Here is a 14,938-nt window from a genome sequence, read left to right as displayed (position 1 = left end):
ATTTTAAAATTCTGCATAATCAATTCTAAAAGTTAGATAGGTAAATGCATTTATTTTAACTTGAGAATTGAGCAGAATAAGGTCTCATTTGTGGAAGTGCAGAACCTGTATTTATGCTACAGCTGCCATGCACTGCTCTAGTGTGATGAGAAATATTGTGCTCATTGAGGTTGTAGTTTAAAAAAGCCATTAACACAAGCTATACATTACCCAGATCAGTAACACCAAAACAAGCACATCTAATGCCATTCTCATGGTTTGAGCAGGAAATTATCTTTCCAGGATGACAGTGTCCTTTAAACTCTCCAAATAAAGTGTAATTGATCCTCAGATACTAGCTACTGTCATCAATATCCAGTGCTGATGGCTTGTAAACCAGAATTTCTCGAGTCGAAGGGACTTTAAAATGACAACCATTTGATATACTGTGACATTCAATGCGATTGGTGGTCATCTCAAAAGCAAAAGTAATTTAAATGCGTTGAGCCACTACTCTTTTGCCAGCAATCTATCGAGTTAGACTAATTTCAGGTTATTCAGAGTCAACTGATTGTGTATCTAGATTTATTTTGAAAGTGGATTTCCAGTAATTAAACTGCCATAAGAATTGTAAAATTTTCTGGATTCAAATGTTTTCAATTTTTATGCAACTAATAAAAGTCCATTTTTTAAAAAACATTCAAATGGTTACAGTTAACAGTCTAGCAATCAGTAGTTTTGTACTTCATTACAGTATTAATGAGTACATCCAGCAACAAAATCGATACAGGTTAAATCACCCTTGTCCAGAACCATTCCCGGCCACCAGGTGGCGCATGGGCAGAACTCCATGAACAAATTGAAGTCCTTCCTTGTTGCTGACTCCTGCAATCGCTGGTCTGACCCCGTGATCTCTCTCTGCCACACTCCCAGCCAGCCCCCGATATCCCCTTGTTAAATTGAATGATACAGGTACTGAGCGTGACCACTCCTCGTCCAGAAAAATCCCTTATCCAGAACAGGCCAGATCCCAAGGGTTCCGGATCAGGGAGGTTCAACTTGTACTTATTTTCATGAACTTGTTTTCTGTATATTCTCACCCCAGGTCTAAGCAATCCTTTGTTGGAAGAGGGATAGTCTTAGCTTCTTATCTCCTTGCTGGTTGACCCACCAAGCGAAGCATGTACAATGTGAAGTTAAAGCAGTGGTATGTGTAGCTCATCTCATTTTTGTGACTCTTAGAAGGTCTTATTACATGTCAGTGGACCTTCATTCACAACCCACAGAACTGGGATTCAGGGCTGTTCATGAAGAAAAGAATGGAACAAACTTTGTTTTATTAGAATCATCAGTTTTCCTCCCATCCCTCATTTCTTTTGGGATAGTCGCATGGTTAAAAGTACTATGCTCATGAGGAATTGCAGATGCAGGGTATTAGAGCAGTATGGCCCTTCTCGTCAAAATGTTAATTAAACACTGGCACAGATGTGAAAACACCTACTTGGGTACTCCTGTGTGTAAATGTCACTGACTCTTGATCAAACTCTGGTGGTCTCCGTTGAGAAACTAGCACAACAGTATCATAGCTTTTGGGTCACCTTTGTGGCTGTTTTGTTCATCATACTAAATCAACCTGAAAAGGTCAATCTGCTGCCCTGTTATCTACCTGACCAACTCAAAGTGGGTACTGCTATAAAAATAAATAAGTTTGCTGCTCCATTTTCCTCTTCCAAAATTATTGTTGCAGAAAGCCACTTAAGGAAAAATATTTTCAAATCTGTATCTTGGAACTAGTTGAAAACTTAATATGGGTGAGCAGCAAGTACATTATTCCAATTTGATGCAAATCAACCCTGGAACATCAGCCACATCATTGTGCTAACTACATACAATGCTTGTCTATTTCAAAGATGGTAAAAATTTAATTGGTAATACTACTGGCCAGTTCCTTTACACAGCAGTAGCATGCAGTCCTCCTCTTCAGTGAGACATGTTGCAATTTTGTCAAGATTGTTATATACCTTTATTGCTTGCCAGTGTTCAAAGCAATGATTGTTGTCTGTAGGGCTTGTAAACGGACCATGATCCATTCTGGTGCTGGTCCCTGGTGTAACAGGGTCTGTAATGTTTTGAAAGCATTCTCTGCTGTTTGCAAGGCTGACTCATATTGCTGCTCTTCACACTGTTCCTGTCGGGCACGCTTAGCAGATGGCTGAAAAATAAACAGGTAGAGGACTCCTTAACAAATTCCTCATCTGTTGACTATCGTCAGAGCTCATGTGACAGTTCTCCACATCTAAGGCAGGGTCATGAACCCCAGTGTAGTTGCTCTTTTGTTGACTTAAGTACTTCTGCTGTGTCATGGCTTGCAGGTTGTGGATGCTGTTGGCTAATTCAAGGATTATTAGCTCATCTGCCTTTTGATGGATTTCTTCCATGGGTCCCACTGTCCTCTTCCAGATGCTCATTTCCCTTCCCCCCCAAGCCATTGACACTTTCTGGAGATGGCCAAGTTACTTAACTGCTACCTGGCATACATGTTGACCAGTCACAGGTAGTACCATCTACTGCCATTATGTTTATAAATATTTTCAAGAATGAAACCAGCTCTATATTTGTAAATAAAAGATATTGAACTAGTTTTTGCTGATCTCATTCAGGGCAGCAATTTGGACACCAACTGACCTTGCTGCAGGTAACTGCTCGATGGCCATCCTGCAGCTCTTTTTGGAAGTTGTATGCATTTGGTTGTTGAGGGAGGACAGGGCTCAGCTGTGTTGCTGTCCCGTCAAAGCTCGCACATAATTAGCCACTTGGGTAAAGTATGGTCAAGACCCATAGTTATGAAGGGGTGATCCCCAGCCTGGAGTCAAAACTTTAAGAGGGGTGGCAAACTTGGAGAAAAATGCATTTAAGGTTAGCACTTAGGGTCTGACACTATACCTGCAGTACCCCGGGATCGTTCACTGCACATACACGTAGGCTAGTGAAATGTGCATTTAGAATAGCATTTTCACGTTTTAACCTTTCCACTTGTAACTCCTTGCTCTCAACTGTGCTGATCACCTGTATAAAAAAAAATAGAAACAAAAGAATTATTACTGCAAGAGGGCCTTTATCAAAGATATAAGCACAGTCCCTTCAATTGGGAGTAGGCATTTAGTAGCTTCTACAGATAAAGCTGAATACAGAAAATGCCAGTAAACCTGAAATTTTAGAAGGATTTGGGGGCATAAACTTAAATTCCAGAAATACATAGCAAACTGATCAGGAATTCTGGTTTAACTGTCCTAATTTTGTTGCATTTGTTCTGGCATCTTGCTATATTTTCTGACAATTAATTGGATGAATGAATTAAAAGACATTTTCACTCGAAGGAATCCCCTAGCCAACCAACTAAAGCAAACCTGACCACAAACATTGCTTTCCAAAGTTAGAGAAGTGGAAGGATGGCAGTCTATCCAATGGAAGAAAATTTCACCCCAGGATTGCCTTCATAGATTTTACATTCCTTTTCTTGTTTTCTACGTGTTTTATTACAACTGCTACACACATTGGATTAGTTCCAATATAAACTGTGAGTTAGCAAGCTATAAAATAAGTTTTATATTTAAAAGAATTTCAGTAACTGATTAGCAAAGATTAGGAAATCACTAGCCTAAACTGAAACTAAGTTTGCATGTAGCGTAGCCAGTTCTGTGTGCAAAGATTCTAGCAAACAGATGTAGAATTACACTACTATTAATACAAAAAAAGGAAAATATTTTCAGCAATATTTGCCAGGGTTGTTTATGCAGAAGTGAATAAACCTAAAACTGAACTGATTTAAATATTACCCCTTTTATCCATGGAGAAATTTAGCTAATTATTTTTCTACTAGAAACCAGCAGAGGGAAGTGGTAAGCAGTCTTACTATGAAGCAACTTCAAAAGTTAAGACCCACTTTCACTGCAACCAGCTCCAGATCATTCACATTTAGTGTACCTTGTTTAAGAAGCTTACAACTTTGGTCCTTGTCTCCCTGGACTCCAGGCTCTGAGGGACCACTTCCTCATGGCAGGTCTCCTGAAATGAGGTGGTTTGTTACTTACTGTCCACTGATTCTAAAGGGTCTAAAGACAGCAAAATCGTACAAAATAAACCACGATTTGTTTTATAACCAAACCAAAGTAGTTTATATTTAAAATGATTTGGAACATGGTGACAGCTTACTAAGTCACTTTTTTCATGGTTACTTGATGTCTCCTTCATGTGATCAGACTTTAAATGTTCCGAATACTTGGCTGGACTGCAAGTCTTCTCTTGCTAAGCAATAGGAAACACCTGCTTGCCCCAAATCTTACATGACCTCTTAAATTTAATCAATGACATCAGAGAAGTAATTGAATTTGAAGAACTTTATTCACATAGCTAGGAGCCATAGATGGCGAGAGTTCATAGAAACATAGAAAATAGGTGCAGGAGTAGGCCATTCGGCCCTTCTAGCCTGCACCGCCATTCAATGAGTTCATGGCTGAACATTCAACTTCAGTACCCCATTCCTGCTTTCTCGCCATACCCCTTGATCCCCCTAGTAGTAAGGACCTCATCTAACTCCTTTTTGAATATATTTAGTGAATTGGCCTCAACAACTTTCTGTGGTAGAGAATTCCACAGGTTCACCACTCTCTGGGTGAAGAAGTTCCTCCGCATCTCGGTCCTAAATGGCTTACCCCTTAGCCTTAGACTGTGACCTCTGGTTCTGGACTTCCCCAACATTGGGAACATTCTTCCTGCATCTAACCTGTCTAACCCTGTCAGAATTTTAAATGTTTCTATGAGGTCCCCTCACATTCTTCTGAACTCCAGTGAATACAAGCCCAGTTGATCCAGTCTTTCTTGATAGGTCAGTCCCGCCATCCCGGGAATCAGTCTGGTGAACCTTCGCTGCACTCCCTCAATAACAAGAATGTCCTTCCTCAGGTTAGGAGACCAAAACTGTACACAATACTCCAGGTGTGGCCTCACCAATGCCCTGTACAACTGTAGCAACACCTCCCTGCCCCTGTACTCAAACCCCCTTGCTATGAAGGCCAACATGCCATTTGCTTTATTAACCGCCTGCTGCACCTGCATGCCAACCTTCAATGACTGATGTACCATGACACCCAGGTCTCTTTGCACCTCCCCTTTTCCTAATCTGTCACCATTCAGATAATAGTCTGTCTCTCTGTTTTTACCACCAAAGTGGATAACCTCACATTTATCCACATTATACTTCATCTGCCATGCATTTGCCCACTCACCTAACCTATCCAAGTCGCTCTGCAGCCTCACAGCATCCTCCTCGCAGCTCACACTGACACCCAACTTAGTGTCATCCGCAAATTTGGAGATACTACATTTAATCCCCTCATCTAAATCATTAATGTACAGTGTAAACAGCTGGGGCCCCAGCACAGAACCTTGCGGTACCCCACTAGTCACTGCCTGCCATTCTGAAAAGTACCCATTTACTCCTACTCTTTGCTTCCTGTCTGACAACCAGTTCTCAATCCATGTCAGTACACTACCCCCAATCCCATGTGCTCTAACTTTGCACATCAATCTCTTGTGTGGGACCTTGTCGAACGCCTTCTGAAAGTCCAAATATACCACATCAACTGGTTCTCCCTTATCCACTCTACTGGAAACATCCTCAAAAAATTCCAGAAGATTTGTCAAGCATGATTTCCCTTTCACAAATCCATGCTGACTTGGACCTATCATGTCACCTCTTTCCAAATGCACTGCTATGACATCCTTAATAATTGATTCCATCATTTTACCCACTACCGATGTCAGGCTGACCGGTCTGTAATTCCCTGTTTTCTCTCTCCCTCCTTTTTTTAAAAAGTGGGGTTACATTGGCTACCCTCCACTCCATAGGAACTGATCCAGAGTCAATGGAATGTTGGAAAATGACTGTCAACGCATCCACTATTTCCAAGGCCACCTCCTTAAGTACTCTGGGATGCAGTCCATCAGGCCCTGGGGATTTATCGGCCTTCAATCCCATCAATTTCCCCAACACAATTTCCCGGCTAATAAGGATTTCCCTCAGTTCCTCCTCCTTACTAGACCCCCCGACCCCTTTTATAACCGGAAGGTTGTTCGTGTCCTCCTTCGTGAATACCGAACCAAAGTACTTGTTCAATTGGTCCGCCATTTCTTTGTTCCCCGTTATGACTTCCCCTGATGCTGACTGCAGGGGACCTACGTTTGTCTTCACTAACCTTTTTCTCTTTACATATCTATAGAAACTTTTGCAATCCGTCTTAATGTTCCCTGCAAGCTTCTTCTCATACTCCATTTTCCCTGCCCTAATCAAACCCTTTGTCCTCCTCTGCTGAGTTCTAAATTTCTCCCAGTCCCCAGGTTCGCTGCTATTTCTGGCCAATTTGTATGCCACTTCCTTGGCTTTAATACTATCCCTGATTTCCCTTGATAGCCACGGTTGAGCCACCTTCCCTTTTTTATTTCTATGCCAGACAGGAATGTACAATTGTTGTAGTTCATCCATGCGGTCTCTAAATGTCTGCCATTGCCCATCCACAGTCAACCCCTTAAGTATCATTCGCCAATCCATCCCAGCCAATTCACGCCTCATACCTTCAAAGTTAGCATTCTTTAAGTTCTGGACCATGGTCTCTGAATTAACTGTTTCATTCTCCATCCCAATGCAGAATTCCACCATATTATGGTCACTCTTCCCCAAGGGGCCTCGCACAACGAGATTGCTAATTAATCCTCTCTCATTACACAACACCCAGTCTAAGATGGCCTCCCCCCTAGTTGGTTCCTCGACATATTGGTTTAAAAAACCATCCCTTATGCACTCCAGAAAATCCTCCTCCACCGTATTGCTTCCAGTTTGGTTAGCCCAATCTATGTGCATATTAAAGTCACCCATTATAACTGCTGCACCTTTATTGCACGCACCCCTAATTTCCTGTTTGATGCCCTCCCCAACATCACTACTACTGTTTGGAAGTCTGTACACAACTCCCACTAACGTTTTTTGCCCTTTGGTGTTCTGCAGCTCTACCCATATAGATTCCACATCATCCAAGCTAATGTCCTTCCTAACTATTGCCTTAATCTCCTCCTTAACCAGCAATGCTACCCCACCTCCTTTTCCTTTTATTCTATCCTTCCTGAATGTTGAATACCCCTGGATGTTGAGTTCCCAGCCCTGCTCATCCTGGAGCCACGTCTCCGTAATCCCAATCACATCATATTTGTTAACATCTATTTGCACAGTTAATTCATCCACCTTATTGCGGATACTCCTTGCATTAAGACACAAAGCCTTTAGGCTTGTTTTTTTCAGGGTCAGATCATTTCCAAATTCCAATTAGTTAGGTTGCACCCAGTCAGTACTGAATAAATTAAAATGACAAGCAAAATCTCACAAAACTACTGAGCCTTTTTATGATTTGAAAAATGACAGAGCTCCCAATTCACTACAGATCAGATCTAATAACAGGTCACTTTCCCACCTTCTCAACTGAAAAATAACAAGATGGTGAGAAAATGGACTGTAAATATCAGGTGGAACACATCTGCAAATATATACTATTCCCAGGCATACCAAATTTATATTTAAAAAAACTTAGTAAATCACCAGTCAAACTACATAACTACATTGAACACTAACTGTACAAGTCTCAATCATCACCTCGGCAAACAGTGTAAATCCCTGCAGTGCATGTTGAAGAATTAGCCAGGACTGGTCAGCCAGAAGGGATGTAAAGAGGCAAGGTAGCTTTGGAAGGATTGTTCCCTGCAATGGAAATAAATCAATACTCAAATCATCTTCACTTTATAATTGAACATGACTATTAAAAGAATGTTTCCTGGGGGAAACTGGTTTATACGATTAGACGTTGGCCTTTCAACTCAAATCCAACCCATTTGCCTTCAAAGTACCTGACGTTGGCATTGGGTGCAAAAAGTAAAATAAATTATTTCATGACATCCCTCACTTTGAAAAAAACATAATGGCATTAAAAAAATGAGAGGAGTAAAGTAAATTTAAATTGCCTGTTTTATTCGGATAGACTGGAATTTTCTTTTAAAAGTACAATAGAATGTAAAGTACCTGAACATTTGGTGGTATAGCTATCTTTCCTAGGGAACCCAAGAAGTCCAGCGCAGCAAGACGAATATGATCAGGGGGATTCAGGGGAAGAAGGGAACTGAGAAACAATATCACCTATTGCACAAATAGGATAATTAATCATTACAATAAGGACATTCAACAGGATAGAGCCTTCACTGAAAACAATCTAACTTGAAATTCTAGCAGTTTCTTCGAACCAGACCAGAAAACCAGTGGATCCTGGCTGATTCTAACTAATCGCTACATCCATATCTCCTCATTAACCACTAAATCATGCCCTGTTTTGCACCATTCTTTACATTAAAAGACAGCTCATGGAATGCAGTGGGTCTTCAGTGACCAGCATTTTTCCTTTGACTAGTTAATTAGCCAACTATCGAGTATTTGATCATCATACAGGTTGAACCTCCCTTCTCCAGAACTGGCCTGTTCCGAATGAGGGATATTTCCAGATAAGGGGAAGTCATGTGTAACCTCCTCTTATCCGGAAATATACCTCATTCGGAACAGGCCAGCTCCTGAGAGTTCTGGATTAGTGGGGGCTGTGGGTGAGGCATAGAGAGAGACAAAGGCAAGATTCCTCAGAAGGACCTGGAAGGATTATTTCAGGGCATTAGTGGTGATTTTACCAGCAAAAACTTCTCTTCAGGGTAGCTGAGAGAAAATCACTCTGCTGCAAGGTTAGTGAAAAGGCATTATTGCAATGAACATCCTAATGTTTGAATTGAACATCTGGTGTTGTCAAATTAGGTTAACTTCTTAAATAATCATTGTTCATTGAAAACTTCAAAATGTTTTTTAAAAACCCTCACCTGGAATTTTCAGTGTTCTCCTAATACTTCCACTGTCACTTCAGCAGAAATCCGGAGAAAGGGCATACTCACCCATTTACACCGTTTCTCTTGAGTTACTGTTAATCTGCCAAAGAGATCAGGAAACCCTTCCCTCACCATGGACATTCTACCCCCCCCCCCCCCAAGGTTTAGCTGCTTTCATATTGTGATTGGTGTGGTATTGGGGTAGCCAGCTGCCAATGTACAGGTGTGGTACAGCCAGTGGCAACTCTGAAAACTTGCTGTATTCGCCAAAACCAGCCGTTGGGATAATCTGTTTTTTTTTAAACCAGAAAGCATTGTCCTTGGCCTTAGATAAGTGCAGCATAAAAGCATATTTTTGGAGGTACACAGAAACATGCTATCAGGTTATACATGTTATCGGGTTATTCATATTACAGGCATTCGCCGCACCTCCGCCACGATCTCTCGAGGTATGGCAAATGAGGGTACGGGGGCAGCACCCACCAGCCCACACTGCGATTATGTCCGTGCAGTAGAACAGGTCTCCAATCGTCCTGGTTAACCCTTGCCAGTGGATAAAGGCCTAGCTAGCTCTGTCAAGCCCATGTGGTAGCTATTGTGCAACAGTCACCACACGTTAAAAAAATCCATGCACAGGCATCTTCCACCCTTTCAACTGGAGTTCAGGACTGGAATATTGGGTCCTTAATTGAAACATCTGTGAACTCATGTGGAAGCAAGTCATCCTCGTTCAAGGGACTGCCTATGATGATGATTGGTGAGGGAGGGAAGCTGGCACTAATTCCACTGTCTCTGCTGATCTCAACAACTGCCTCACCTCGTCCAATCCACTGTCCCTATTAATACTTGAACAGACTCCCATCCCCACTGCTCTCTTTGGCACAGTAGCCACCTCCAGTTACCGTTCCGTTGGCTGCAAAGCTGAAAATCACTTCATGAGCAAATGACCTCAATATCCATCACTAAATATGGTTTCGTCACCTCAAGGTTTACAATCATTACCTTTCCACAAACAGGTCCTCTCACTACTCTTACCATCCTGATTAGCAGAACAACCCAAACTCCTCTTCTCCATGGGAAATCATTTCCTCCATCCTGAACTCATGAATATTTTCATGTTCACAATTGAGACTATGCACTCTGCTGCTTCTGACCTCTCCCACAACTAGCCCTGCTCTCCATCCACTCTTCCTTCAGAGACCGCTTCACCTTATTCAGTAGCCTTTCTTCCATCTGCCTCCCCACATCACTAACCTTATTTCAACCATGAAACCTACCTCCTGCTCCCTTGAGCCCTCCAACCGCTAGCCAGGCAACTTCCTCCTCATCAACAACTTGCATTTATATATATCACCTTTAATGTAGAAAAACACTGCCAGGCACTTCACATAAGCATAAGGGAAAAAATGGATGCTAAGCCAAAGAAGAAAAGATTAGGAAGAGTGCCCAAAAGCTTGATCATAGTGGTGGGTCTTGAGAGAAAAGGAGGGGGAGATGGAGAGGCACAGGGATTTAGGAAGGGAATTCCAGAGTGTGGGGCCTCAACAGCCAAAGGCACGGTTGCCAAAAGGAGGGCGAAGAGGGGGCATGGACAAAAGACCAGAGTCAAAGGAACTGAAAGTTTGAGGGAGGGGTTATAGCGCTGGAGGAGGTTACAAAAAGATAGAAAAAGTCCCAAAATTACCAATATCCAACTGCCCCTATCCTCAGACACATATCCATCAAAACCGGTCATTCCCCCCTCAAAGAAATTTACATCAACTCTCCCCAACCATCTCCAATTAACAATCCATCTGCCATCTTTCCATTCTTTCTAAAGTCCTGAAGCATGTCATTGCCTCACAACCGCCCTCCCTGTCCTACCACACTCTGTCCAAAGCTCTGCAATCGGGCTTCTATGTCACTGGTCAAAGTGACATCCTATGTGACTGCAGCCATGACTTGCTGCCTTCCCTCACCATGCTCAATCTTTTCGCTGACACAAATACTGTTCGCTACTTCAGCCTCAAACAACGCACCTCCACAGTTCACCTCTGTGCCACAGCTCTCTTCTAGTTCCACATTGACATTATCACACCTCCAATGTTTTCCCCTCTGGTACTTACATGGTCACCTCCAGTGTATTCCAGGGTTCCATCCTTGGCACCCTCCATCATTATTGACATAGCAAATCTCAGCAATATTATCTAGTAGCATGGAGCCAGTTTCACACATTTGCTGATAACAGACTTTTCTACCGTAACCAACTCCTTCATTGAATCCACGGCTGTCGCCATCGTCTCCAACATTAAGACCCAAACGCACCAAACTGCTTTCCAGCTTAATGTTGAAAAAATACAGCATCTTCTTTAGCTCTTGCAAACATGAACCTTTAGCCTCAACTCCTGAGATGCCAGCTCAACCCCCGAACTCAACTTCCTCCGCACATCTGACCCGTCACCATGACCACTTTCTTTGACTTCTGCAAAATTGTGTTTTTATCCAAACTTACCCCCTCTGCCACTGAAACCCTAAACGATACTTTTATCAACTCATAGCTAGACTTCTCGAATACTCTCATTGCTGGCCTTCTTGTTTCCACCCTCCATAAGCTACATCATTGAAAAATGCTGTGGCCCATGTTGTCACCCAGTCTAAGAGTAGATATCCCCATCATCCAAGAACTCACCCGGCTCAATTACTTTCCTGTGTCCAATGAATCAAATTAAGGTATCATCCTCATCTTCAAATTCCTCCACAGCCTCACTCCTCCCTATTTCATGTACTCTTTCAGTTTTCTATCGCAGCCTCCATTCCTCCAACATCATGTAGTCAGCATTACAAGCTAAAATCTACATAGCAAGCTTTCCATATTTGGTCATTTTTTAAAAAATCAAAGTCAGTCCACCCAACACCACCATTACCTGAGCTATCAATGTGGCGCCTACTACTCGAATCAGCAGTGCAACAAGAGAAAGGAGCAGAGCAATTGTCTGCTGAACACAGCGCTGGCTCAGCACCTGTATAAAGGAAAGGATAGCTGTATTCACAACAAAATACTGATTATCAATGTCTTCAACAGGAAATAATTGTTGCTTGTTCATTTCCATTCCATAATCCTATATAGTATTCACTTTTATCACGAGTGTTGACGCAGAGATATACTTGGGGATACCACAAGTACTAAAGCAGCAGTCTATTTGGGAGAGGTCATTAGTACATGATCAGAAGTATATCAGGGAGAGACTGTGAACTGGAGCAAGAATGTACATCGGAGAAATAAGTAGGAGAAAAGTTACTGGTGAGATTTATGTGGAGCAGAAGGAATGTGGTTCTAGTTTTAAGAAAGTAGTTATGTTTTCAATTTTTTCATTACTGGTTGTATTTTAAGTGGTTTAACAATACATGTACAGTCAGTATGATTATAGTATTAAGTCAGTCTAATTGAATCAGGGCTAGTTTGCATTATAGATCAGGTAAGTAGAAAACTGTGGAAGATCAAGCCATTTAGCAACAGTTGTATTTACACTGTCCTGGTCACATTATCAAATGTATAATACAGTATTACAAACAATAGCAATGTTCATAAAAAAGAATCTCAGGTGCGCTTTGTTTGTCCTGCTCACCTGTTCCACGGTGAGTACTGTCCACATCTGGCAGAGAGTTTCTGTGATAGATAATTGCAGCTCTGAATCCAAGGCTTCCCCATGGGCACGACACACAGCAACCACAGCAGCAAGGGCAACATTCTGATAAAGACAAACTGCTTATGACACATGTGTTCCACTATAATAAATCAAAATTGACCTTTATAATTAAGCAGTTAAAACATCTGATTGTCATCTTTGGTTTAAATTAAAAGAAAAATTACATCAGAGTCACAGACTAGTAAATGGGATGAAAAAACTGAAAACAAAACACAATCCCATGATGAGAAACAAACATCACCAAAAAGTTTGGAGATGGTGGCTTGTTAGGTGTAGCACTACAGCATTGGACCCTTGGCTGGGATATTCAAATTCGGACTTCAATCTCAACTGATACTTATATTCGAGCTTCCTCAAGTCACCTACTGCAATCCTAGCTGGGTTGGGTTGTTTGGTTGAGTGGGTGTCCCCTACTGGAGGATTAGCAAAAGGAACAATCTTAATAGCTTCGAAAGATGTTTGGAAACCGCATTGAATGCTCCCTCAAATGAGGAGGGCAAAGTTGATGAGGGGGAAATCCATTTTGTTTCCATTTGAACATTTGCTCTAATTAGCATGATCATACTGTTTAGATTTTTGAGTTGATAGTTTTAACAAAAGCAGCAAAGATTATTTGCCTATCAATCAATAAATATAATATTCAGCAAACATTAGACTTTTTCTTAAGGTATTGAAAACATGAGTGTTCACCCATTATGCAGGAATATAACCAGTGTGCGATCAAAGAATGCTCAACCAATTGCTATTTAATATTTTTAGAGATGTACTTTTGTTAAGGCAAGTATTGGGGGAAATCATCAACTACTTACGGTAAAAAGTGTCATGGAGAGCATAGTAAAAACCATGGACAACTCCATATCTTTATAGTAACCAAACCACCTTCATTTTGCTTTTTTTAAAAAAAACAAGTATAATGATTAGTTTTGTATGGGGTTTTGATATGGGATGGGGGGGAATGGGTTCTGTTTCCTCTGGGGATTGGGTCGTCGACTGGCTATTGCTTCTGGGACTTGGAAGACAGGGTTGCATGTGTAAGGGGAGTCCTGCACTGTACCAGTTAAAGATCTTTGGTGGTGGGGAGGGGATGCACTCATTTTCATGGTGGGGATGCTGCCAGGCTTTGGTTCCACAGCCCTATATGAATCCTGAGGGGCAGTGGATTAAGGTGCTGTTGAAATCAAAGTCTCCATTTTTGTTGTATCTCAGGCAAGTCCTGATTTAAGATAGCCAAAATTGCTGCAGGAATTGGGAATTACAAGTCCACTACAGGAGTTTGTATTGTTAGTGATGGGTTTCCTGATAACCTGTATTTTTCTTCAGCAACTGGATGGTGAGCTATTTCCCCTCGCCACCCCCACCCCCCCCCCCCCCCAAACCCCAGCTCAGTGTTGAATCTGGCGGCAACATTTTGCAAGCTGAGCACTTCACAATTATAGGCTCAGGTGAGGCTTTATATTAAGAGAGAACACATAGGAGCCTAACATGCAGCTAACTGCTAGTTAGTTGTGTAACAGCACAAACCCCAGGCTTCTTGGTGGAGATGGGATCACTGGAAACACATTCCTCTGTCTTGGGTGGAGGGGGCAGGGGGCTGAAGGAGATGGTGGAGCACAAGACCCATGCTGCTGGGAAGGTGCAGGCTGGAATGGGCAATCCACACTCCCGAAAGGGCACTCGGTACTGCGTTCTTCCATGACTTTTTTGACAAATAACATTAACATTACAGGATCTGTGACAAAGGTAAAACCTATAATCATCTATGATACAGAACAATGAAATCTATTTGTTGTATCTTTATTGATTTCTAATGAAATTGAGCACTAGTCTTACCACTTTTTCCAGTTCTCCCAAGGCATGCTTGCTACTCTGCCATCTTATGCACTGGTCAATTGCTGTCCTGGTGATGTCAGAAGTAACAGGTTTCTGAAGCTCAGGGATCAGAGCTTTAATACTAACTTGTCGCCATAACAATAAATTGCTGGCCTCTTTGGGAGAAAACTTCTTCACAAATTCAACCTATATATGCAGTGAAAGGGATATGATGACTCAAATGAAAATGCATTACCACTACAATCAGCAAGTTTCTTTCAGGTAAGTCCTCAGATATTACTGAGTGATGCAACTGTTGATAGTCACATGACATTAAACATGTGTTACTGACCAGAAATTGACTTTTACCACTCAGCCTGGGAGGCAAATTCTTATTTTTACAATACCAAAAGAGATCAGGAGAAATATCAAACAATTTGGAAAATATCAGTTTGCCTGTCACATTCTGACACAAATATACAAGCTTTTCAATGTATTCTTTC

General features: G+C 41.7%; 1 protein-coding gene across 3 annotated transcripts in view; it reads right to left on the bottom strand.

Annotated features, from left to right (window-relative positions):
* Nucleotides 1-547: 547 nt before the first annotated feature.
* The window catches only part of firrm (fignl1 interacting regulator of recombination and mitosis), a 64,936-nt gene continuing 50,545 nt past the window's right edge, over nucleotides 548-14,938 (bottom strand). For all 3 annotated transcript variants that reach the window (XM_070887081.1, XM_070887083.1, XM_070887082.1), the window contains exons 17-24: nucleotides 14,457-14,642; nucleotides 12,546-12,668; nucleotides 11,844-11,939; nucleotides 8,102-8,215; nucleotides 7,679-7,783; nucleotides 3,964-4,044; nucleotides 2,923-3,045; nucleotides 548-2,191 (exon numbers count right to left, since the gene is read on the bottom strand). In XM_070887081.1, the coding sequence (XP_070743182.1) occupies nucleotides 2,003-2,191; nucleotides 2,923-3,045; nucleotides 3,964-4,044; nucleotides 7,679-7,783; nucleotides 8,102-8,215; nucleotides 11,844-11,939; nucleotides 12,546-12,668; nucleotides 14,457-14,642 (1,017 nt within the window). In that variant the 3' untranslated portion in view covers nucleotides 548-2,002. The remainder of the gene's footprint in view (nucleotides 2,192-2,922; nucleotides 3,046-3,963; nucleotides 4,045-7,678; nucleotides 7,784-8,101; nucleotides 8,216-11,843; nucleotides 11,940-12,545; nucleotides 12,669-14,456; nucleotides 14,643-14,938) is intronic.

Source organism: Pristiophorus japonicus, chromosome 8, assembly GCF_044704955.1.
Source record: "Pristiophorus japonicus isolate sPriJap1 chromosome 8, sPriJap1.hap1, whole genome shotgun sequence".
Taxonomy (NCBI): domain Eukaryota; kingdom Metazoa; phylum Chordata; class Chondrichthyes; family Pristiophoridae; genus Pristiophorus; species Pristiophorus japonicus.
The sequence above is the reverse complement of the archived record's forward strand: the minus strand, read 5'-3'. Positions and strand labels throughout refer to the sequence as shown.